General features: G+C 39.8%; 1 protein-coding gene across 3 annotated transcripts in view; it reads right to left on the reverse strand.

The window, feature by feature from the left end:
- cep89 (centrosomal protein 89) overlaps window positions 1-27,136 on the reverse strand; it is a 119,609-nt gene that overhangs the window by 83,541 nt on the left and 8,932 nt on the right. Inside the window, exons 2-8 of one of the 3 annotated variants that reach the window (XM_073070148.1) lie at window positions 22,625-22,660; window positions 20,469-20,575; window positions 19,411-19,584; window positions 15,763-15,982; window positions 9,907-10,003; window positions 3,726-3,814; window positions 1,952-2,009 (exon numbers count right to left, since the gene is read on the reverse strand). In XM_073070148.1, coding sequence (XP_072926249.1) covers window positions 1,952-2,009; window positions 3,726-3,814; window positions 9,907-10,003; window positions 15,763-15,982; window positions 19,411-19,584; window positions 20,469-20,575; window positions 22,625-22,660 — 781 coding nt within the window. Of the gene's footprint in view, window positions 1-1,951; window positions 2,010-3,725; window positions 3,815-9,906; window positions 10,004-15,762; window positions 15,983-19,410; window positions 19,585-20,468; window positions 20,576-21,045; window positions 21,154-22,624; window positions 22,661-27,136 lie in introns of those variants that run through there. The other 2 variants (XM_073070146.1, XM_073070149.1) reach the window with 2 other exon arrangements.

Raw genomic sequence — 27,136 nt, forward strand, 5'->3', positions numbered from 1 at the left:
TTTGTCTTTGCTGTCCGGACACAATACACCTGCTGTCTCCACCATACATTCTTTTAAAAACTCGCCTTCAGACAGAGGCTTGCTGGCCTTTGCTAATTTGAATGACAGCATAAAACTCGCCTTGGTACTTGACTCATGAATGGCAGTTTGACGGTGAAAAAAATTTTGTTGAGCCTGTAAATTAGCTGCCAACCTCTGAGCATTAGCTTCCCGTTCTTTCGTTGACTGGTTGCTAGCATAGTTGGCATGTTTTGTGGCAAAGTGACAGCTGATATTATATTCTTTAAAAACCGCCACAGTCTCTTGGCATATCAGGCATACAGCAGTTGATCGGTGTTCGGTAAAAAGATATTTAGTTGTCCACTCCTTATTAAACACCCGACATTCTCTATCCACTTTTCTTTTCTTAGCTCCACTCATCTTTACAGAAGGGGTGACAGGTCAAAGAGTAAAGCGCAAATGTGGAATAATACGCTGCACCTCAACAAAGGTCAATGTATATAGAGTGCGTCATCTATTGGGAAAACGCCAGAATTGCGGGGAAAAAACGTTAACAAGGTTTATTAATATAATTTCATCAAGTTCTGTGGGCCGGATTAAAAAGCTTAACGGGCCGCATATGGCCCCCAGGCCGTAGTTTGCCCATGCCTGGCCTAAGAAACCATCATGCTACTGTGACAATTATAGCCACCTGGGCTCGGGAGTACTTCGGAAAACCATTGTCACTTAACACAGTCCGTCGCTGCATCCAGAAATGCAACTTGAAACTGTATTACGCAAGGAGGAAGCCATACGTCAACTCTATGCAGAAACACCAGCGAGTTCTCTGGGCCCAAGCTCATCTCAGATGGACCAAAAGACTGTGGAACCGTGTGCTGTGGTCAGATGAGTCCACATTTCAGCTAGTTTTCGGAAAAAACGGGTGTCAAGTTCTCCGTGCCACAGATGAAAATGACCATCCTGATTGTTATCAGTGAAAGGTGCAAAAGCCAGCATCTGTGATGGTATGGGGGTGCATCAGTGCCCACGGCATGGGTGAGTTGCATGTATGTGAAGGTACCATTGACTCTGAGGCGTATATTAGGATTTTAGAGAGACATATGTTGCCATCAAGGCGACGTCTCTTCCTGGGACATCCATGCTTATTTCAGCAGGACAATGCCAGACCACAATCTGCACGGGCTACAACAGCGTGACTTTGTAGACACAGAGTGCGTATGCTTGACTGGCCTGGGGCCAGTCCAGATCTATCTCCTATTGAAAATGTATGGCGCAGCATGAAGAGGAGAATCAGACAACGGAGACCACGGACTGTTGAGCAGCTGAAGTCTTATATGAAGAAAGAATGGACAAAATTTCCAACTGCAAATCTACTACAATTAGTATCCTCAGTTCCAAAACGATTAAAAAGTATTATTAAAAGGAAAGGTGATGTAACACAATGGTAAACATGCCTCTGTCCCAACCTTTGTTGAGTGTGTTGCAGCCATCAAATTCTAAATTTGTGTATATTTACAAAATACAATTAAGTTGGTCAGTAAAACTATTGAAAATCTTCTTATGTACTTTTGTCAGTTAAATAAAGGTTCACGTGAATTAACATATCACAGATTTTTGTTTTTATTGCATTTTGGAAAATATCCCAACTTTTCTGGAAATGGGGTTTGTATTTATCTTACTCCCTTCAGAAATTTCAGTCAGCTCATCTTGAGTGTTTAGAGCCTGAAATTTTATCAATCAAATTCAGCTTTTTTGAGACCTATCGCATGTTAATCAAGAGCCTTATTTGTAATCGCCTTCTTTCCTTTGAGGTGTATACAACATAACCAGCACTTGTCCTCGTAATATAAAATATCAACTGGTATCTCAAACTTTATAGCAATTTATATTTGTTCAATACACAAAATAATTTGATTCCAAAGAAATCTGTACAATCAAGATGTAAGATTACCCGTAACTAGGCTGAACTCTGGAACCACATGTTGCTTTTCAGTTTGTTGTTGCTGCTCCTGGAAATAAATTAATATTACCTTTAAAACTTTTCATAAACTAGCTTCTGTACATTTTTATCACTACGAGTTTTTTTTTTGCTTGTTTCCTTCTGCAATACATCTCACAGGGTAATATAACAGTAAATTAAGGGACAGGTTATATAAGTATATCTTATAGTGCCTCATTAGGACTAGTCAACATAGTTAAGCATGGCACATCATGACTAACCTATCTTAAGGAGTTTTTTGAGGAGGTTGCTAAGAAGACTTATGAAGGAAAGGTGGTGGAAGGTGTCTACATAGACTTTAGCAAGGCCTGTGACAAAGTCAGACATGGGAGGCAGATTGAGTAGGATAAGTCACTTGGCATTCAGGTTACTTCCCCTACTAAGTCAATTAGATACAACACTGGTTTAGCGGCAGAAGGCAGAGAGTTGTAGTAGATGGTTATTTCTCTGACTGAAGCCCTGCGACTAGTGGTGTGCAGCAGGGATCTGTGCATAGTCATTGTTCTTTTCCAATTTATGTTAATGATTTAGATGATAATATGATAAACTGGATAACTAAATTTGAAGATAGCACCAAGATTGGGTGTAGTAGGTGATTATAGCTTGCAGAGTGATCTAGACCAGCTGGGGGACGGGGAAAGATTGCCTGAAAAATGGCAGATAGAATTTAATGTAGTCACGTGTGAGGTGTTGCTTTGAAAGGAAACACCAGGGAAAGAATTCCATAGTGAATGATAGGGTTATGAGGTGTGCAGTAGAACCAAGGGACCTGGGACATCAGATCTATAATTCCTTGAAAGTAGCATTACAGATAGGAGTCATAAGAATGTTTTTGGCACATTGACCTTCATAAATCAAGATAGCGAGTAGAAGAGTTGGGATGTAATGACATTGTTGAGGCTGGATCTGGATTAATGTGTTCAGTTCTGGTCACCTCCCTACAGAAAAGATATCAAAAAGCTTATAAACTGCAGAGGAAATTTACAAGGATGGTATCAGGAATTGAGGACCCGAGTTATAGGGAAAGGTTGAATAGATTAACAACAACAAAAGACTTAACAACAGGTGCAAAATACTGGATGAACTCAGCAAATCAAGCAGCACCAATGGAGAGGAATAAATTTCCTGGGATGCAGGAGAATGAGGGAGATCTTACAGAGGAATATAAAATCATGAGACATATAGATTGGGTGAATGCGTGCAAGCTTTTCCCCTCAGGATGTGGGAGACTAGAACTAAAGGTCATTGGTTTATGGTGAAAGGTAAAGTATTTAAGGGAAACCCGAAGGGAAATTTCTCCAGAATGTGATGCAACTGTGGAACAAGCTATCAGTGGAAGTGATAGATGCTGGTTCAATTATAACATCTAAGGAAATTTTGGATAGATACATGTGTGGGACAAGTTTGGTGGGATATGGTCAGGTGCAGGTAGAAGGAACTAGGCAGAAGATCAAGTCAGCATGGATTAGATGGGCCGAAGAGCCTGCCTTCTGTACTGTAGTATTCTATGATAATTCTGAACCTAAAGTACAATTCTTGCACTTTGGGATTTTCCTGAGGAAAGTATGTTTCAAACACTCTATAACAGCATGACCGTGTGAATGCTTAAATCTTCCATATCAAATTTGTTTACAATTAAAATACCAGTTTTGAAATAATAAAACTAACAGTAATTGAATCAACTTAAATGGCCATTCAAAATTGAGAGATTTTATTGCTTCCTTACCAATGCTTCCTTCTCAGAAAATGCATATGAACAATGTTCTTCTTCCTTTGTCCTTTTTTTTATCCTAGGTGCATGAACTGGTGAATGTTCTGGAAGCAAATGAAATGAAAGAATTACAGAGCAAAACTTGTTGCTTGTATAAGACGATGGAGTTTTGAAAATGTTCATAAAAGCAACCAACAGTGCTAAAAATACTTAATAAGGACTTTCCCACCCTGATCCCAGTGGATCCTTATGCAGTTTCTTAACCAGGACCAACTCATCAGGAATCAGGGTGTATGCTTCTTCTATTGAATAACTACAAATGGCAGACACTTGTTAAGAAGCAGACTGTACAACCTGAGTAAATTTCAAAAAATAGTTAACTAAACTGTCTGGCATAATGTGTATATCAGCCTGCCTGAGATTGAGGGCTCCCAGCAAAGACACAGGATGTTTTGTTACGAGCTCAAACAGAATTATTTAGTTTTCTTGTTTGGGGTGGCTCTGATGCTACACAAGATCACAGGAAGAACTATACACCATGGTACACCTTCTTCATAATACCTAGTCATTGTTTGACGGTTCCATTCTTTAATTCATCTGCCCTGATAACTTGGAGTGACATGGCCAGTGAAAAGACCATTCAAAATCCATCAATCGACATCATTCCTGACAAACACTCCCAGTGAAATATGTTCCTTGGTCAGAGTCGAGGAGACATGGCGAAACCACCTAGGAATGTAGTCTTTGATCAGAGTTTTTGCTGCGTGTGTGACAGTAGCTTTTTTGCTGGAATACCTTCCACCCACCCTGAAAACTTTTCCTCTATTACCAGTACATCTGAGTGTCCTTGACACTTTGGTAAAGAAATGTCATCTATTTGTAAAAGTAAAAATGGACTAGGTGGGGCAGGAGCTTTTCCATTGCTTTAGGATTCATTTCCGGGCATGTCATGTATCTTTCAAACATTTGTCGAGCATGTGTCCTGTCCTTTGGATTCCACCACCATTATGTTGATCATCTCTTGCAGTCCAATGGGTCCTAGGGAATGTATCTGCAGGCCAGATAAGGAAGCAATGCAATTGGAGCTACTAGTCTATGACTAGTGCTGTTTCTCCACACTTCATCACTGCATAACCTCCCATCGTTCTCCATCCAGAAACACCTTTTCTGGTTACAGTATCAAGCTTGCATTTGTGGTATACTTTGTATGTTTGTCTGTGACACAGATTTCAACTTTGTTTCCATAATTTCAGTTGTTGGCTTCGCTGTACATGTTTTTCTTTTACTTTTTCCTGTGCTGCCGTTTTTGTATTTTCATTCATAAATATATTTCCACAGTGTCACTGTTGTTGACATACAGGGTGGACCTGTAGTCCATAATGCTCTCAATGCTCTGCCACAAGCACCTCACGTCTCTGGTCTCACAGAAATGGAGGCATATTCTCTGTGAGTAATACCATTTTGCCTTCCTGTTGGAGCTCTTGCTGACCCAAGTGCAGTCTTATCTCCCAATTTGATGGCAGCATCCCAATCTCTCAACCATGCCCAGACCTCTGCTGTCATCCATGGCTTCTGATTTGCCCTCACATAGATGTGCTTAATACAGTGATGTCCTCAATGCACATCTATGTAGCCTGCCACAGATCTCACATGTTCATCAATGTTAATGTGATGGTCAGAGGTAGCAGCCTCCCTGAACATCCTTCAGTCTGTGTTTTCAAAACAGTCCCACAAAGCTGAGATTGTTCCTTCTGATCAGGACCTTATCTCCCTTTGAACTGGATTGGCACATTTAAACAGTTGTCGGTATGCAGCTTTGTACGCACGAGGGATGTTGATATAAACCAGGCACCAGGTCGAATGTATTCTCAGCTCTGGTAGGAAAGTCAATATACTGACAAAATATAGGCAGGACTGTTTCTAAGTTAGCGTGGTTGAAGTAACCAACAACAACAACAAAACCATTGGGGTGTGAGGTTTGCAAGTTACTGATGGCACTGCAGAGCTCTCGTAGCACTTTCCCAGCATTGGCAGTGTGGGGGAGGGGATGTATATAGCAATGAACTCCCTTGGCAAAGGTTCAAAGATTCATTTTATTATTGAAGAATGTACACAGAATACAACTCTGAGATCTGTCTTCTCCAGATAGCCATGAAATACAGAAAAACCACGAAAGTTGTTGAAAGAAAAGATATTGATTCCCCTTTCCCACATGAAAAAGAAAAAACTCGCAAACCCCCAAATACCCCAAACCCTCCCTCACACAAAAACTAATAGATAATCTATCTGGGCACAGCAGCTAAAACATCAAACTCTTAACTCCCAAGCCCCTCCCATGCAAAAAATTCTGTCAGCCCAATAAGAGAAGAAACTCTCAGCTGGATGCCTGCTTCCTGGAGCCACATTTCTGTCAGAATGAGTGTGTATCTCATGCCGATTCAGCATCAAGCGAAGGTAGTCTAATTTATTTTCTAGTGTTGGAACAATCAAAAGTAGAATTGACAAGAGAGCTGGCCTGAAGGGTTTCACCTTTAGTCTTCCACAAATACCAGCACGCTTTCCTTGTTTGTGTTTCCATGTGCACCACTTCCAAGGGCATCTCCCCTGGACAGCTGTAGCAGGCCACCCACAGTACACAATTATCCCATGTGACTGAGCTCATGTGCAGTCCGACAACTCACTAATAAGGTAGACTTGGTGTTCTTACCAACAGTGTCTTGCAATCATAAGAAAGAGAAAGGGCATACAATTACACCATTAGTTGGAGATGCAGTGGCCAATGCAACTGAAAACGCCGCCATCTTGAAGAGAAATTATGACAAAAATGGTCATACAGTTCAAGACCTCCACTTCCTTGAAAGTTACAATGCATGCATATTTTCATTCGTCCTAATGAAGGATCTCAGCCTGAAATGTTGACTCTTTATTCCTTTTCACAAATGCTGCCTGACCTACTGTGTTCCTCTAGCATTTTATGCAAGATACTCTGGATTTCCAGCATCTGCAGAATCTCCTGTGTTTATTTTTCTTCACTTGAAAGGATTTTTTACCTTTTTATAAAATGTTATGTTTTGATGAGGCAGAAATAATTTCAAGTGTTTATGAATACAAAGATAGTCATAAATGTTCAATGTCAGTGATAGCTTTGCAGGACAAGCAGTTGGCTTCAATGAATGTCAAAGACTTTCTATGAGCACAGTTAGCTGCTTGAAAGTTCAAAGTAAGTTTATTATTGAAGTACGTACCATTTAGTACCTTGAGATTCATTTTCTTATAGGCATTTATAGAAAAATGTATTTAAAAAGCTGTACATAATCAAAGACTGACTAACAATGTGCAAAAGACAAACTGTGCAAATAAAATAATACTAAGATCATGAGTTGTAAAGAATCCTTGAAAGAGAGGCTATATAGGTCAGAGAATCAGTGCCCAAGTGTCTGTCAATTCTTTAAAAAATGAGAACTTAGTGCAATAAGCATAGAAAAGTATTGAAATAGTGATCAGCTCAGATTTCAATATTTCCATGTCCATGACTAACCCTTTTCTAAAATCCAATCACGAAGTTAAATGCGGGTCACATTAATGACTAGCCTCTGTAACAGGGATTATATAACAAGCATAAACTAAACAGAGACTAAGTCAAGAACAGAGGCCATAGAATAAAGTCATTAGGGGCGGCACGGTAGTGTGCCAGTTCACTCAGTGAACCTATAGTGCCTGTGACCCAGGTTCAATCCCCGCCGCCATCTGTAAGAAGTTTGTTCATTCTCCCCATGACGAGCATGTCCACAGGTTAGTAGGTTAATTGGTCAGATGGGTGTAATTGGACAATTTGGGCTAGTTGGGCCAAAAGGGTTTGTTATTGTGCTGTATCACAAAACAAGAAAATAAATATGAAGGACCTAATTTGTCTTCACTATTTTACATGTCACAATTAAGTTCTCTCTGCCTTCACTGTTCCAAAATAACCAGCTTATCAAATGTTCCCTCATGGCTACAATCTTCTAGCAGGGGTTCCTAACCTTTTTTTATTCCATGGACCCCTATCATTAACTGAAGGGTCTGTGGACCCCTGTTCTAGAGATATTTTCTAAAACCTGCCCAGCCTGGGGTCTACAGACCCTTCAGTTAATGGTATTGGTCCATGGCATAAAAAAAGTTTGGGAACCCCTTTTCCTGATCAGTGTCAGAGAAATAAATGATATAGAAAATCTCATCTTCTTTTCTACCCATTCTGTTCCAAAGCTTCTTCTCCTGGCCCTCTAAATTTCAAATTAATGATCTTGCATACATCAACTTTGCTAAATATCAAGCTCTCTTACGAGTTGAAAATTAAGAATTCCAACCTTACATAAAGGTCTGAATATACTCAGATGTAACATCTATGGCATTGCAGCAGTATTTGTTCAAGATCAATTCATTATCATTCACCTGTACATATGTATACCATCAAACAGAACAATGTTCTTCCAGACCAAGGTGCACAACACAGTACATATAACTCACACGCATAACACATAAAGTAATACTACCAAGAGCAAATAACAAATAGTAAGATGCATTTACAACACAAGTTAAAAAGTAAACAGCTTAACACTACTTGCACTTCATGTATGATGAGACCCGGGTAGTGGCAGGTTCAGTAGTCTTACAGCCAGGAAGAAGTAACTGCTTCCCATCTTAACAGTTCTTGTCCTAATGCTACGGTATCTACCTAATGGCAGGCGGTCGAAGAGATTGTTGGATGGATGGGAGGGATCATTAGAGGGTTCTATTTATCAATTGCAACTTTAAACAATATTTTTCCCAGAATCAAATCTTACAGTGTGCAATGTTATACCTGTAGAAACTCACCATGAATTTAGGAAAATGGCTAAAATTTCCTTAAAATGACATAACCAAAAATAAGATCTGCATACAAGTTACATTTATGGAACCTTTGCTAAGTTGCCCCATACATTGAAGACTAATTCATCAGCCATGAAGCACATTATCCAAGTGTTCATTCAACAGAAACTGCAACATAAAAAAAGTTTTTGTTTTACATTCACTTCTTCCCTCACTGTCCTCTTATAATAGCTCCTGAACATAATCCTTCTCTGGGTAATATCTTCCTACATCTACAAAACTGGTGTCTCCTAACAATCCCTTTGATGCTTCTTACATTTTCCTAGTGCTCTGTACAGCCTGAGTGTTGCCTTCATGCACTAGGCATATCATATTTTCCAAAGCATACAATTCAGTCTTTATAAAGCCAGTGATCATTAATGGAGAATGTGTGGAGCAGGTTAAGACCTACAAATATCTGGGAGTACAGTTAGACGAGAAGCTAGACTGGACTGCCAACACAGATGCCTTGTGCAGGAAGGCACAGAGTCTAATGTACTTCCTAAGAAGGTTGGCGTCATTCAATGTCTGTAGTGAGATGCTGAAGATGTTCTATAGGTCAGTTGTGGAGAGCGCCCTCTTCTTTGTGGTGGCGTGTTGGGGAGGAAGCATTAAGAAGAGGGACGCCTCACGTCTTAATAAGCTGGTAAGAAAGGCGGGCTCTGTCGTGGGCAAAGTACTGGAGAGTTTAACATCGGTTGCTGAGCGAAGGGCGCTGAGTAGGCTACGGTCAATTATGGAAAACTCTGAACATCCTCTACATAGCACCATCCAGAGACAGAGAAGCAGTTTCAGCGACAGGTTACTATCGATGCAATGCTCCTCAGACAGGATGAAGAGGTCAATACTCCCCAATGCCATTAGGCTTTACAATTCTACCGCCAGGACTTAAGAACTTTTTAAAAGCTATTATTAATGCTTTTTGAGATAGTGATTTAGATGCATATCATTTTTTTTACTGAGTTAAGTATTGTATGTAATTAGTTTTGCTACAACAAGTGTATGGGACATTGGAAAAAAAGTTGAATTTCCCCATGGGGATGAATAAAGTATCTATCTATCTATCTATCTAACAACCAAATGAACAATATAATATATTCTCTTGCATAATTCAAATGGCTAGAGCTGTATTTCAGAATCATTTCAACAAATCCCTATGCGAAACACTGTGATTATTTCTATTGAATATGATTTAATAGTTAGACCATCATAAGCAGAATACCATATACTTCCAATTCCTGGAAAATCAAAAGAGTTACCACTTCTAAACACAAGGGGTACAATGTACTTTTAGTAATTTATTATTTACCTTGTCCAGGTTTTGATTCATGTATCCGAGTGATGGATGTCACATCATCGGAAGAAACATCAGTCATTTCACTGCTTATCGATATTGGGATTTCATCCTTCATAGATAAAAATAAAAATAAAAATCAAACAACCAGATTCAGTTATTCATTTGTCAGAAAAGAAAAGGTTCAAAATACAGGGACAGATGGAGTATGTTGTGAAATATTAGATGAATGTCGGAACAGCTCCAAGTGACTCTTTAACTCTTTGTGAATTCACAGCATTGAAGGTGTTAAGGTGTCTGTGCAAGTTTAATACTGCAGTTTTGTTAATGTCTAATGTTTGCTGACAGCAGCTGGATCCTTTCCTTGGCTCAGGATGCCTGTTGATGAATATGAGTTGTTTGAATGAAAGAAACCATACCCAGTTGGTGGCATGTGAACAAGAGATCAAAGAATTAGGCTGTCACTGCATGTTAAGCTATGCTTGTGGAACTCCTATTTAATGAGGTACTTTCCGCAGGATTCTTGGAAATTCACCTAGACCAAAGAACTGCGATCGGTCAGTGCCTAGGTTCCAGACCTAGGGTGGTTTCACAAGTCGGTGTTCCCATGACAACAGCGCCAACCAAGTGGAGGATAAGAATCATGAGCCGTAAAATCTTTGTGGAAATCTTTGTAACTTACTCAATAGTGTTTAGAGTGGTTTATATGTGCTTTCTAGTTCATGATAATAAATTAGGCTCAAGTTACTTCGTTGTGTTTGTGTGTTCATTACTACATCTCCTGGACACTTGAATTGTTTGGGTCTTTTGGGTCAGATCAACAGTCCGGCGGAGCAGTATTTCAGTGGAGTAAAGGAAATTACATTGGTATAAGAGAGGAGTTGGCCAATAAATTGGAAGGAGATGCTGGAAAGGATGACAGCAGAGCAACAATGGCTTGAGTTTCAGGAAAAAATGAGGAAGGTGCAGGATAGATGTATTCCAAAAAACAAAGAATACTCAAATAGCAAAAATAGTACAACTGTGGTTGACAAGGGAAATCAAAGCTAATGTAAAAGCAAAAGACAGGGCTTACAACAAAGCAAAAATTAGTGGGAAGATAGAGGATTGGGAAGCTTTTAAAAGCCTACAGGAAGCAACTAAAAGAATTATTAGGAGGGGAAAGATGAAACAGGAAAGCAAGCTAGCAAACAATATCAAGGTGGATAGAAAAAGCTTTTTCAAGTATATAAAAAATAAAAGAGAGATGAGAACGTATATGGGACTGCTAGAAAATGAGGCTGGAGAAATAATTACATGGTACTAAGAGATGGCAGATGAACTAAATAAGTATTTTGCATCATTCTTCACTGTGGAAGACACTAGCAGGGTGCCAGATGTTGAAGGGTGTAAAGGAATATAAGTGAGTGCAGTTACTATTACACAGGAGAGGGTGCTCAAAAAACTAAAAGACCTAAAGGTACTTAAGTCACTCTGAGCAGGTGAACTGCACTCTAGGGTTCTGAAAGAGATTGTGGATGCATTAGTAACGATCTTTCAAGAATCACTGGACTCTTACATGGTTCCAGAGGACTGGAAAATTACAAATGTCACTCCACTTTTTAAGAAAGAAAGGAAGGAGGCAGCAGAAAGGAAATAATAGGCCAGTTAGCCTGACCTCAGTGGTTGCGAAGATGTTGGAGTTAATTGTAAAGGTTGAGATTATGGGGTACTTGGTGACACAGGACAAGATAGGACAAAGTCAGCATTGTTTCCTTAAGGGAAAATCCTGCCTGACAAACCTTTTGGAATTCTTTGAAGAGATTACAAATAGGATAGATAAAGGGGATGTAGTGGATGTTGTATATATGGATTTTCAGAAGACCTTTGATAAGGTGCCACACATGAAGCTGCTTATCAAGTTAAGAACCCATGGTATTACATGAAAGTTACTAGCATGGTTACACCATTGGCTGAGTAGTAGGAGGCAGCAATTGGGAATAAAAGGTTCCTTTTCTGGTTGGCTGCCAGTGACTAGTGGTGTTCTGAAGGGGTTGGTGTTGGGACTACTTCTTTTTATGCTATATATCAATGATTTTGATGGTGGAATAAATGGCTTTATTTCCAAATTTGCAGAAGATACGAAGATTGGTGGAGGGGCAGGTAGTGTTGAGGAAACAGGAAGGCTGAAAACTGACTTAGACAGATTAGAGAATGGGCAAGAAAGTGGCAAATGAAATACAATGTTAGAAAATGCATGGTCATGCACTTTTTTTTTGCAGAACACCCTAAAGGTTAATTTGCAGGTTGAGTTGGTGGTGAGGAAGGCAAATGCAATGTTATCATTCATTTCAAGAGGTCTTGAATACAAGAGCAGGGATGTGATGCTGAGGCTTTATAAGGCACTGGTGAGGCCTCACCTTGAGTATTGTGAACAGTTTTGGGCTCATTATCTAAGAAAAGATGTGCTGGCATTGGAGAGGGTTCAGAGGAGGTTCACAAGGATGATTCTGGGAATGAAAGGGTTATCATACGAGGAATGTTTGACGGCTCTGGAGATGTACTCACTGGAATTTAAGAGGATGAGGGGGGATCTCATTGAAACCTTTTGAATGTTGAAAGGTCTAGACGTCTAGACGATGTGAAAAGGCCATTTCCCATGGTGAGGAGTCTTGGACAAGAGGGCACAGGCTCAGGATAGAGGGGCGTCCATTTAAAACAGATGGGGAAAGATTTCTTTAGCCAGAGGGTGGTGAATTTGTGGAATTTGTTACCACAGGCCAGAGAGTGGGGTAGTGGAGAAGAAAAAAAGGATTAGCCAATGATTGAATGGCAAAGCAGACTTGATGGGCCAAATGACCTAATTCTGCTCTTATGGTCGTATACTGAGGAAGGTAGTGTTGATGCTGTAAGTGCAGAAGCATGGAAACCTACAAAACTGGCGAGCATGCGTTGAGAATAGGTTGAGTGAACTCAGCCTTTTCTCATGAGAGAGATGAAGGATGAGAGGTTACTTGATGGAGGTGTATAAGATAAATGGCATTGATCGTGTGGATAGTCAGAGGCTTTTTCCCAGGGCTGAAATAGCTAGCACAAGAGGGCACAGTTTTAAGCTGCTTGGAAGTAGGTATAGAGGAGATATCAGGGGTAATTTTTTTTATCCAGAGTGCGGTGAGTGCATGGAATGGGCTGCGGGCGACAGTGGTGGATGCAGAAACGACAGGGTCTTTTAAGAGACTCCTGGACAGGTACATTAAGCTCAGTAAAATTGAGGGCTATGGGTAACTCTAGGTAATTTCTCTGGCAAGAACATGTTCGGCACAACTTTGTGGGCTGAAGGGCCTGTATTGTGCTCTAGGTTCTCTATGTTTCTAAAATTCTCCGACTTGTTTCAAAAATGGTGTGTAAATGCCATTGCCGATGAAACAGACCTTTTTTTAATCATGCCATGCTAGATGGTTCCCCTTGATACAGACACACAACTCTATAAGGTTCATAGAAAGAATGGATCGCATAACTGTGTTGTGATCTTCTAATATTTCAGGAACTGATAAAAAGAAATTGTTGCTTTTGGAAAAGGTGTTAAACCCTCACTATTTTAAGGGACTGAGAACAGATAGTTGACCAATCAAGAACCATACTAATTAAGAATGTGTGGATGACTTCAGAAATTTTTAACAAATGGTTGATGAGCTGGGACATGGAGCTACAGCAGAAATCAAGCTTGCTTACAATTGTGCAGCACACCCTAATGTAGAATGCTTGAGAAACATCCAGATGGAATTTCTGCCCGCCAATACAACATGCTTGGTGCAGCCAATGGATATAGGAATCATTAAAAATTTAAAGACTTTCACACAAAAAGTTGGTGCACCACATTCCTGAAGCAATTGAAAAATAATCTACTGTCATCTTCTTCAACAGCCAAGTGCAAGGATTAATGTTTTACAAGCAATACAGTTTGTCAGTGATAGTTCACGAGAAATAAGCAGCAAGATTGTTTTACTCACTACGGTTTCAAGCATTCAGACTTGCAGATGCTGGAAACAGCCGGGAGTGAGAATGAAATGATTTCACCACTTCAAAAAGTTAGGAACTACGCAGAATTTGAAGGCATCGACAATAATCTTGAATATTACAATGAAAATTAAGATTTGGGGATACAATCGTCAAAAGCGTTATATCAAAACACCAAGGAAGAGAATATAAAGATGAAGAAAGTAATGAAGATAACAAATGAACCTGAGGTGGTGACTACATAGGGTGCCAGGAAATGTACTGTTGGATTACGACATTACCTCATGCAGGAAGGCAAGAAAGGCAGTCCATTATTTGCATTAGGTGTCCACGCTGCTTTTGTTCATTTACAGTCAGTCAAAAGAACACATTTACAGTCAATAAATTCTTCCCTCAGTAACCATGATGAACTCATACAGTTCTATTGTACAGTCGGCCCTCCTTATCCGTGAATTCCGCATGCACAAATTCAACCAACCGCAAAAACCCAGAAGTGCTCTTCCAGCACTTATTGTTCGAGCATGTACAGACTTCTTTTTCTTGTCATTATTCCCCAAACAATGCAGTATAACAACTATTTTACATAGCATTTACATTGTATTAGGTATTATAGGTAATCTAGAGATGATTTAAAGTATACGGGAGGATGTGCGAGGGTTATCGTGGATCGGGATCGGAAAATATCGGAAGTTCTCTTACTAAGTCGGAACAGGTATATCCGGTATTATTTAGCATCAGTTAGTCAAACGTTTGTCTTAGTATATAGATTATATTTTACCTTTCTATGTATATAAAACACTTAAGAACATATGTTTAAGTATATAAAACACTTAAGAACGGAAGTTCCCGAGTTCGCTCTAGTGACAGATCCCTCCCTAGCGCGCTCTCCACCATGCCGGGTTTATGTGGAGGATCAAAAACCCCAAACCCCAAAACCCAATAATTAAACCACTGTGTTGCTTAGTAATAATTGTAGCTTTCATCGGGGCAGAGCCTTTCTCACTTTATCCTTTAAAATTGTTCCAATCGTTGACCGACGTAGCCTAACGCTTTTCCATTGACCGATGGTGTTTCACCTCTTTCCGGTCGCTTTATTATTTCCACTTTATTTTCAATCGTGATCGTGATTATTTTCGTGAACAGGAACACTGCGGATTCAGATCTCTGCTGCCCGGTCCTAATGTCCACCACACTGAGACAGGTTAAATAAGGTCTGGGGTTCCGCTGAGTCCGAAGTCCCACCGCATTGAGACAGGTTGAATAAGGGACTTGAGCATCCACGAATTTTGGTATCTGCAAGGGGTCCTGGAACCAATCCCTCGCGGATAAGGAGGGCCGACTGTACTGTAATAATTCTGGTAGTGTTCTAATTTGTTCTGTATTTCATTTAAATATATAATTTGCTGGTCAGTTAAACGGGAGTTTGTCTTTTGCACCTTTTGAACTATTTCCTTGAAATTTCCATGCTAATTGGGGCAACCACTTGATTGGACCAAAACATACTTGTCCCAAACTGTCCCAATTAACTGGAATCCATTGTGCATAGATAGTTTGCATGACTTTTATTTAAAGTAAAAGAGGAAGCCATATTGGGTGAAAGTAATTTAAATTTCTACCAGTATAGTAAGATTACAAACACACTTCCTGACTGCAGAGTATTCTAGCCAATACTGGCTTACCTTCACTTCTAGGGCAGCAATGAAACACAATAAACCTGAATCTCAATTTCAGTAATTCAAGTATATATTTGACTCCAGGGGTTACTCCACTCTTACACTAAATCTGTAATACAATGCTTAACAGTATACTATGATTCAAAATAATTTCTTTCTCAGCTTATTTATATCCAACAATATATCAAACGTAAACAGTTACCTGTTGTTTCTCTTTGCATGGAACAGCATATATCAGGTCCTTTTTCTGTATCTCTTCTTCTTTTTCTAGAATGTAGTAATGCGGTTCATCTGATTTATTTGACAGATGATCCAGATCCAGACCATCTCCTTCTTCCTCCTCTTCATCACGATATTCCTCATCAGATTCGGAAGGCAATGGTAATGGAGGTCTTCCCCTTACAGGGCTTTGCCATTCATTCCTTTTCAAAAAGAACATAAATTCTTGATGGAAACTAATAAATGATTTCCATAATAGTCTAAAATTTGCTTAATATAAGGGAAGTAACATTACTGAAAATAAATTTATTTCCAGAGATGCACACATACAGCAAATGCCAACCCAGTTAGAATGGCAAAATCATCTTGAACTAATTATAATTTTAGTCAAACATAATAGAATATTGGCCAATACGTTCCATTCACTAATCTTATCTAACCAAATCCCACACCAAATACCTACTCTGAATCCAGCAATGTGTTGCCAGGGCTTGCCAAAAGTATAATCATACAATGCTTAATCCACAATACCTTCCTTGCTAATGTTTAATTATGATCTGCCAGAAGCATTCAGATCCAAATCTCCTTGCAGTCCTGCTCCAAACATAAGCAACGGCTAAATTCCACCTAAGGAAGTGGGCATCAATGGAAATTGGGTGAAAAACAGTCACTGGCGAGAATCACACTAAGCACATGGGAAGGGAGTTAGAATCATAAAGAGGGTAAGCATTTCACCCCAGGAAATCCATGCTGGAGTTACTAAGACTGAAATAATAGGCCCAATCATCTTAAATGGCTTTATTAACATCTTTCTCTCATCGAGGCTGGAAGTAAGAATCTTTGCCAGTAGTTTTGTTTACAATTTCTCTGATAAAGCAGCAGTTCACCAAGCACTGAGACCTAAATAACGTCCAGCTCGTACAATTTAATAATGGCTATCCCTGAGAGACTAAAAAGTCCCTTTATGACATGTCATTGTGTTATTACTATCAATTTCTCCATTAGTAACATCCTGCAGCCATCACTAAGCAGTGTCATAAATACTCTGCCTACAAGAACTGGGTACTTTGCAACCTCAACCTTCTCACTGATCATCTATCACACACAAATTAGAAGTGTGATGGAATACATCCAGCATGTCTTGTTGAGTGCAGCTCATTTATATAAATGGAAATTTATGCAAAGCAATCAACTTAATTAGCAGCTCATCTAATAACAAAAACTTGTACTCTTTTGATCTTTACAAAATAGGGTCAACATGTTCTTGTTACAGTGAAGTAAACGGCTGGCAGGATTAGGGAACACTGGTTGATGAAGGATATAGAGACTCTGGTCAGGAAAAAGAAGGCATGCCAGGTTCAGGTAGCTGGGGGCCAAATGAGGAGTGGAATGAATGTTTGAGTACATTTAAGAAATAAATCAGGAGGACAAAAAGGGAACCCCAAGAGATTCTATAAATATATTAAGAGTAAAGGGTTAACTAGGAAGAGAATAGTTCCCCTTAAAGATCAGTGTGGTCTATTTGTGGTGCCTCAGGAGACAGGCAAGGTCTTAAATGAATTCTTCTCATCTGTATATATTCTGGAGAAGGCCATGGAATTTAGGAAAGAGGGCTGAAACATATCAACAGTATGAAGAAGGTGCTGGTACTACTGAGGCAAATAGAAGTCACTAAGTCTATGAGGCCTGACCAAGTGTGTCATAGTACCTTTTGGAAAGTGGGGGAAGAAATTACAAAGGTCCTTGCAGAGATTTTTGTATCTTCCTTAGCCACAAGCAAGGTGTTGCAAGACTGAGGTTAGCTAATATTGTGCATTTATTTAAAAAGGGCTGCCAGGAGCTCGTAGGCAAGTTTATATATTTTGAAATTTTTATTTATTTTGAGAAACAGTGCAGAACAGGCCCCTCCAGCCCAATGAGCCGAGCCACCCAGCAACCCATCTGATTAACCCCAGCCTAATCACAGGATAACTTACAATGACCAACTACCATACTAAGCAGTACATCTTTGGACTGTGGGAGGAAAACGGAATATCCGGAAGAAACACATATGGTCATGGGGAGAACATACAAATTCCTTACAGATGCTGCCAGAATTGAACACTGAACTCCAAAGCCCTGTGCTGTAATAGCATTGCACTAACCACTACACTACCATGGTGATTCTGAGAGGGAGGATCTGTCTGCAATTGGAAAGGCAAGAACTGATTAGGGATAGTCAGCATGGTTTTGTGTTTAGGTTTAAAGAAAGAGGGGAAGGATTGAAGCTGCCAGAGAAAGTGGTGGAGGCTACTATAATTACAACAATTAAGAAACATTGGATGGGTAGATGTAAAGGAGGTTTAGAGGGATAAGAGACAAGTACAAACGACTGGGGCTAGCTTAGATGACATCTTAGTTGACATGGCTAAGTTATAGTTATACAGCTATACAGAGTTAACCAGCTCTCTTTAAATGCACATGCAGGTCAACTCCTTGAGTAATTATGCAGAAAGTTTGAAGTTAATAACTCATCTCCTTCTACCTTAGGCTACGAACTTATCAATCACCCCTGCTGTGGACCACCTCTGGAGGTCCAAGACACCGACTTCTACAAAGAAGGGGTCCGTATGCTCCACGACCGCTGGACTAAGTGTGTAAATGTAGGAGGGGACTATGTTGAAAAACAAATGTGCTAGGTTTTCTAAAATTGGCTCCTTCTACCTTAGGCCATGAATTTATCAATCACCCCTTGTAATTCTACAGACTGCAGCAATTCATTCTGAAACATCTTTTATCCACACCCACCTCTTCCATCAGGGTTAAGGAAACACCACCATTAAGTTCTCCTTCAAGTCACACACCACCCTGATTTAGAAAAACTAGTGTTCCTACATCCTCTGATTATACAGTCAGTATAAAAATTCAACAGATATCTTAAGCATGCAACTTTCAATGCTTTGCTGATGGGCACCTGGTTTGCAACAAAATGCTTTCATGTATCCAGGAACTGATAGAGCTGAGAAAAATAATAACTTTGCAATTACTTACATAAAAATAATGAGAAATATAAATTATTGTGAGCATTTTATAGACAGAGATTGTGTATTTCTATGAGAACTAGACTGGAACACAAATCACTGTTATCAAACGAATGCAATTATAATCCAGAAAGGTAGAGTTTATGAAATAGGGATCACAAGAGATTGCACAGATGTTAGAAATCCAGAGCAACCCCCACAAAATACTGGAGGAACTCAACAGGTCAGGCAGCATCTCCAGGAATAAACAGTCAACATGAAAGGCTGAGACCCTTCATCAGTCCTACACCACAGCTTAGCAAGTCTTAGATTTCCTCGTGTTTAGCCAAAAGATCAGGGAAGTGGGAAGAGAAACAATTAATCTTCCAGGTTGAAGGTGCTTCAACAGAACAAAGAACTAAGTTCAGACGAAATCTCTTCAACACATATCATTGATTCTGTTTCTCTTCCAAAAAATATAGCCTTTCTGCGCACGTCCAGCATTATATTTCTGATTTTCAACACCTGTAGTTTTGTTGATTTATAGCACAATGCACTCATTTAATAAAGAATCATATACCAACATTTAGAACTGTACTAAACAGACTAAACAAATTAAATCACATAAATACCTAAATCCTAGGTTACTTATACTGGCATAAGGTTCAACAAAACTTCTATGTTCTGAACGTGTGCCATCACTTTCAGAATAGGATCTCTGACGGGGCAATGCCAAATGTGGTTGAGGAACAGCAACAGTACGACCAGTCAAACACGAAGTTAAAATCACTGCTGCGAGTGCTGACCTGAAATAATAAAAAAATTTAAAATTGAGCACTGTGCTTCCAAAAGGGTAAGTTTAAGATCATTTATACACCACAATTACTTTTCTTTGCATAAATATATTTTAAAAGGTGAAACATTTTCTTCTCGGATTTCCACCATTTAAAGAGTGTTTCCAATCACTTAAATGAATAGTAAATGGCTGCAGCTTCTTTCCCACACACCCACCTCTACCGCAATCAAGACAAGATTTCATTACAGTTAAATAAGTACTTGCATGTGAGCAACTAGAATACAAAGGCCAAATATATCACTTAGTGAAAGCTAGCACTTTATACAAACAACCTAAAAGAGCATTTTAAAAGTTGTTGTTGTGGAAATGAGTAGGTAATCACACAGCATGGAAACAGATCATTCAATCTATCACTTTCACTTTCACCAGTGGACACCCATCCACATTAACCCAATACTTCAGCATTTGACAAATAAAAATGTGTGCTTCGGTGATTCCAGTGGTCAGCTAGACACTTCTTAAATCCTATCAGCACTCTGTTTCCACCACTCTCTCAGGCAGTGTATGCTATCTACTCACCATTCTCTGGGTGAAAAAAGTCCCCCTCAGATCTTCCTTCATCTCTTAACCCTTAACTCCAAGGCAATATTCTCCAGTTTTATTTGATTCTGATATAGGGAAGATTCCTGTGGTTTACCCTATCTATATCCCTTATAAGTTTTATATACCTCAGTTATACCTCCTCTTAACCTTCAGGTAAAACAGACCTAGCCTCTTTAGTGATCTCTTTGCAAAGATATCACATATTTCATAATTAAACTCTTTTATAAACCAAAATCAATTTGGATTTATGTTTCTGAGACATGCGTAAAAAGTACAATGAAAATAACATGCCTTGGTCTCTCCGGAGAAGAATTAGGGCTACGAGGTGGTGGTGTGCGGGGAACAGCAGCTCTTGGAGCAATAGTGGCTGCAGGAACCAAGCCATGAGCTATGTGTTTCTAGGCAAATGGTCACAAATATGGTAATTAGAAACAAGAATAATGCATGGAAATTGAAAACAATTCATATATATTTCAACTAACATACTAATGCTTTCTTCTTGAAAGGAACAAAAATTCCAAAGCAAATTATCAATACAAGATTACATAATTTCATAAAACTATTATTTTTACATTTGATTAGCCTCTACTGAAATTAATATCAATAGCCTATCATATCCATGCACATGTATTAAAATATTTTTGTTGTAGCTGTGTTATGACCATGCTTTTACCTATTATTTCAATCTGCAATTCAAACTTCTATATTATCAATGTAAACATTAGTTACATATATCATTAATATATGTTTACCTTTCATAATAAGCAATAATTTTGAATTGTAGTTATCACATTAATAAGGAAAAGTCATCTATTCTTTACATCAAGTGTTTTGTTTAGACCTCCAAATGATAGACCTCAGCACTCACATTTTGTGTGCCCAAAACAGACATGCTTCTTTTAGCTCTTCCATGGCAAGATTTAGCTATGTGGTCTCTGAAACACTGCAAGGACATTCCCATCCGAACCAATCTGTGCAATACTTGTCCCATGACTCCACAAAATGGCGAAATAGTAGTTAGGTTACCATTGAGAATGTCAAGTCTCTTCATCAGAAGCACATGCAAGTACAATGAAAATGGCGGAATGGACATTCCACCTCCCAAACTAGCCAGGTGCCCACTTCTGGCATCTTTGTCTCACCTACTAGATTAACCTCCACATTAACCTCATCACCTACCTCAGAACCCACAGAAGGAATTGAAGAGTTGAAGCAATTCTAAGAGATGGCCCCACTATGAGAAAAAGTAATAATATGGAAATAGAAGAAATATGAACAATGAAAACTGGTTATTATGATTGCAATAATCTTTGTAAGTATGCTTTTCATTTCCTTCACTGTTATCAGCTCACTTTGGAACATCTACATTACTAAGGAGTAGTACATTCAGCAAGGTGGTTGACCAAGAAGCCTAATAGCAGGCAGAGGCAGGTGACATTTGGGTCCCCTGGGCCCTCACTCCAACAGATGCAATACTTTGTATAACATTGGGGTAATTAGATTCTGTGGCTGCAAATGAGACTCCAGAATAGAATGTTACCTGCTTGCTGCAAGGATCAAGGATGTCTTAAGAGCAGCTCTGAATGGGGAGGGTGAACAGCCATTAGTCATTTTATCAAATCCTTGTCTACCAACAACATTGTAGAAAAAGGAATCAAGTCCTGCAATACTTATTTAAGCAGTTAGGGACCAAATTGAAAAGCAGGTTCTCAAATGTTGTAATCTCAGGATGACTTCATGTACTACACACTGATGAACATAGAAACAAAAGAGTATAATCAATAAATGTGTTGTTGGACAAATGAAAGAAGAGGCTGGATATAGTTAGGAAGAATCCTGATGTGGAAAACCTGTATGGTTTAAAATAAGAAAACCAAGGGACAGGCTCCTAAATGGCAGTGATGAAAAAAACGGCATTAAACAGGAGAGATGAATTACAAAAATAAATAAATAGTGCAAAAGAGGTAGTGTTCATGGTGGCATTTTGGACCAATGATTAGAGAAGCCAATTAGAGGAAAAGCTATCTTACACTGGGTACAATGCAAAGAGAAAATAATAATTAAAAATCTTGTGTGGGAATCCTTACGGAGGAACAAACATGACAGAATCCTTCTTGGAGATAGAGAACAAACAATTGGATTCAATGTCTAGAGACCCAAACCTAAATATACTGAACAATAAAGGCACGAGCTGGCTAGATTAGACTGGTGAATTCACTTAATGGCTTGACAATGGCGAGCATACAAAGTCCATTTTATTATCATAAGCAGACATGCAATGAAAAATTTACTTGCAGCAGCATCACAGACTCATAGCATCATACAAGCAGCATTCACAAACTATACATAATTGCTACAAGAAAGAACACAACTAGAACAAAAAGAAGTTCATTGTAGTACATTGTTGTACAAGGACCACATGGATGAATAGAATGGTTCATTCCTACCTGGCAAAAAAAACTGGAAAAGTGGCTCAACTGCAGCTTACAAGAGAAATTAGTGATAGCATTAGAACAAGAAGAAAAACAAAAAAGCAAAAAAAAAACAGCAGTCTTCATCTTCCTTTCTTATCGCATTTCATTATCTGTAACCGTTGGTTTTATTCACTTATCATCTCCCAACCTTTGCCACTATCTCCACCCTTCCCTTCCTCACCTGGCTCCATTTCTCCTCCGCACCTGGATCTAGTTATCACTCACCAGCAACTGCTTCAGACCTTTATACTCTGATCTCCCACTTACACTCAGTCCTGATGCAGGGTCTCAACCCAGAACACCTTTGCCTCCAGACATGTTGCCTGACCTGCTGAGTTACTCATCAGGTGGTTTTGCTATTAAAACACATACACTTTGGTACTGTCTTTACAATAGAGGAACAAGTAAACTCTCAGAATTGTTGCAGAGCATGGGGTGTGGTGAAAGAGAAAAAAAAACTTGTTGAATTAGCAAGGTAAATTTAAATTCCTGGGAGTTGCTATTTCAGAGAACCTGTCCTGGACCCAGCATGTAAGTGCAATTGTAAAGAAAGCACAGCAGCACCTCAACTTCCTTAAAAGTCTGCGGAGATTCAGCATGACATCTAAAACTTTGACAAACTTCTATAAACATGTAATGAAGACTGTACTGACTGGCTGCATCACAGCCTGGTAAAAAACACCAATGGCTTTGAATGGAAAATCCTCAAAAGGTAGTGGATTTGACACAGATAAAGCCCTCCAAGTCGTTAAGCACATCTACATGAAACACTATAGTAGGAAAGCAGCATCCATCATCAGAGATCCCTACAACCCAAGTCATGCTCTCTTCTCACTACTGCCATCAGGTAGAAGTTACAAGAGCTTCAAGACTCGCACAGTTACTACCACACAATCATCAGGCTCTTGACTAAAAGGGGATAACAACACTCAGTTGCCCCATTATTGAAATGTTCCGACAGCTAATGATCTCGCTTTAAGCACTGTTTATCTCATGTTCTCATTATTCATTGCTATTTACTTATATTTGTATTTGCATAGTTTGTTGTCTTCTGCATGCTAGGTGAATATTCATTGATCCCGTTACAGTTACAATACGCCCACAGAAAACTGAATCTCAGGGTTGTATATGGTGACATATATGTACTTTGATAATAATATTTACTTTGAACTTTTGAACTTTAAATTTCATTAGGGCAGGACTGAGAGCCAACAGGTCCTAGGACTTGATAATAAACTTCCCAAAGTACTTAAAGAATTGATATTAGAAATAATAATGCATAGCTCGTCATTTTCCAAAATTCTTTCAACTCTGGAACAATTCCAATGGTAGGAGAGGAGGAAATATAATCCAACTATTTAAAGAAAATCACCTCTAAACCAAACTCAGAACCCTGGGAGTCAATGCCTCCCTCGGCAACTGGATCCTTGACTTCCTAAAGAAAAACCACATTCACTAAGAATAGGGAGTAACAACTTTGTCATCATGGACCTGGTTTGCCTCCTCAGCCCTTTTCTCCACTCCCAGTCCACTCATTGACTGTGTGGCCAGTTTCTGCTCTATTGCAGATGATACCACTGCAGTGGGCTGCATCTCAAATAATGATGAATCGGAGTAGAGGAAGGAGACAGAGAGATTAGTTACTGTACATGGTGTTCTGACAACCTTTCCCTTAATGTCAACAAAAGAGGTGGTCACTGACAACAGAAAGGGGGGTTGGTGTACAGGCTCCTGTCTACATCAACGGTGTTGAGGTTGACAGGCTGGAGAGCTTCAAGTTCCTAGCTGTAAACCAATAGGCTGTCCTGGTCCAACCATGTTAACTTCATGGCCAGAAAAGGTCATCCACACCTCTACTTCTTCCAGAGGCTAAAGAAATTTGGCATGTCACCGTCAACACTTAAAAATTTGCAATCAAGGCACCACAGAATACATTCTGTCTGGAATCATAGAACATAGAACATAGAATATTATTGTACAGCACATTACAGGCCCTTCGGCCCACAATGTTGTGCCAACCCTCAAACTCTGCCTCCCATATTCTGCCTCCCCACCTTAAATTCCTCCATATACCTGTCTAGTAGTCTCTTAAACTTCACTAGTGTATCTGCCTCCACCACTGACTCAGGCACTGCATTCCACGCACCAACCACTCCCTGAGTGAAAAACCTTCCTCTAATATCCCCCTTGAACTTCCCGCTCCTTACCTTAAAGCCATGTCCTCTTGTACTGAGCAGTGGTGCCCTGGGGAAGAGGCGCTGGCTGTCCACTCTGTTTATTCCTTTTAATATCTTATACACCTCTATCATGTCTCCTCTCATCCTCCTTCTCTCCAAAGACTAAAGCCCTAGCTCCCTTAATCTCTGATCATAATCCATACTCTCTAAAACAGGCAGCATCCTGGTAAATCTCCTCTGTACCCTTTCCAATGCTTCCACATCCTTCCTATACTGAGGTGACCAGAACTGGACACAGTACTCCAAGTGTGGCCTAACTAGAGTTTTATAGAGCTGCATCATTACATTGCGTCTCTTAAACTCTATCCCTCGACTTATAAAAGCTAACACCCCATAAGCTTTCTTAACTACCATATCTACCTGTGAGGCAACTTTCAGGGATCTGTGGACATGTACCCCCAGATCCCTCTGCTCCTCCGCACTGCCAAATATCCTGCCATTTACTTTGTACTCTGCCTTGGAGTTTGTCCTTCCAAAATGTACCACCTCACATTTCTCCAGGTTGAACTCCATCTGCCACTTCTCAGCCCACTTCTGCATCCTACCAATGTCTCTCTGCAATCTTCAACAATCCTCTACACTATCTACACCACCACCAACCTTTGTGTCATCTGCAAACTTGCCAACCCACCCTTCTACCCCAACATCCAGGTTGTTAATAAAAATCACAAAAAGTAGAGGTCCCAGAACAGATCCTTGTGGGACACCACTAGTCACAACCCTCCAATCTGAACGTACTCCCTCCACCACGACCCTCTGCCTTCTGCAGGCAAGCCAATTCTGAATCCACCTGGCCAAACTTCCCTGGATCCCATGCCTTCTGACTTTCTGAATAAGCCTACCGTGTGGAACTTTGTCAAATCATAATGATTTAGTATGGTAACTGCTCTGCACAAGGGCAAGAAACTGCAGGTAGTGGCGGATACAGTCAGCACATCACGGGGACCAGCTTGTTAATTAAGACCATGAGACACAGAAGCAGAATCCGGCTGATAGATTCTGGGGTTATGGAATATCGCAAACATTAACCAGTCCACAGATCTGAATGTGGATTGTAGGTTGAATTTCAAATGCAGCTTAGAACAATGGTCTTCCAAAAGCTGCAGACTGGAGTTCAATGCAGACCAGGAAAAGCCCATTGTCCTGAGGTGTCAGCATATTCATGATGACAGCTCAGAGACAGCAGTGATTAACATCATTTTGGGTGTGTTGAAATGAAGTTCAAGGTGTTTGAAAATTATATGTAACTCAAAGGAAGCATTACGAATGCATAACAATAGAAATAGCCTTGCTGTTACTTTGATCTGTAACAGATAAAAATATGATAACAGTGGATCAGGGAGCCTCTCTCCATAGTGACACCAAATACTGCCATCTTCTGTGTACCAAATAAAGACTTTTATACTACCAGCAGTGTGCCTCTCTGGTGGCTTTCATTGACAGTCACAACAAGGCCACTCGGCCCATTGATTTCACTCTCCCATTTCATCAAGGCTGATTTATTGTCCCTCTCACCCTATTCTCCTGCCTCCTCCATGTAACTAATGATGCCCTGACTAATCAAGCACCTATCAACCTCCACTTTAAATAGACTCAATGACTCGGCCTCCAGAGCTCCAGGGTTAAAGAAATTCCTTCTCATCTCTGTTCTAAATGGACATCCTTCTATTCTGCAGCTGTGCCCTCTGGTCCTAGACTCACCCATTTATAGAAAACATCCTTTCCACATCCACTCTTTCTAGGTCCTTTAATATTCAATAGGTTTTATTGCGATCCCTCTTCATTCTTCTAAACACCAGTGAGTACTCCATCAAATATTGCTCATATGTTAACTTCTTTCATTCCCAGAATCATTCTGCTGAAGGGGCCCAAAACTATTCACAATACTCCACATGCGGTCTGACCAAAGCCTAATAAGACCTCAACATCACATCCTTGCTCTTAAAGTACCATAAGACATAGGAGCAGAATTGGGCCATTTGCCCTATCGAGCCTGCTCTGCCATTTCATTATGGCTGATGCATTTTCTCTCTCAGCCTCAATCTCCTGCCTTCTCCCCATATCCCTTCTTGCCCTGACCAATCAAGAATCTACCAACTTCTGCCACAGGCAACAGTGGAGGCCAAGTCTGTACGTATATTTGAGGCAATGAATTCCACAGATTCACCACAGTCTGGCTAAAGAAATTCCTCTTCACTTCCATTCTACAAGGACACCCCACTATTCTGAGGCTGTGTCCTCTGGTCAC

The sequence above is a fragment of the Hemitrygon akajei genome, chromosome 17 (assembly GCF_048418815.1).
Source record: "Hemitrygon akajei chromosome 17, sHemAka1.3, whole genome shotgun sequence".
Taxonomy (NCBI): domain Eukaryota; kingdom Metazoa; phylum Chordata; class Chondrichthyes; order Myliobatiformes; family Dasyatidae; genus Hemitrygon; species Hemitrygon akajei.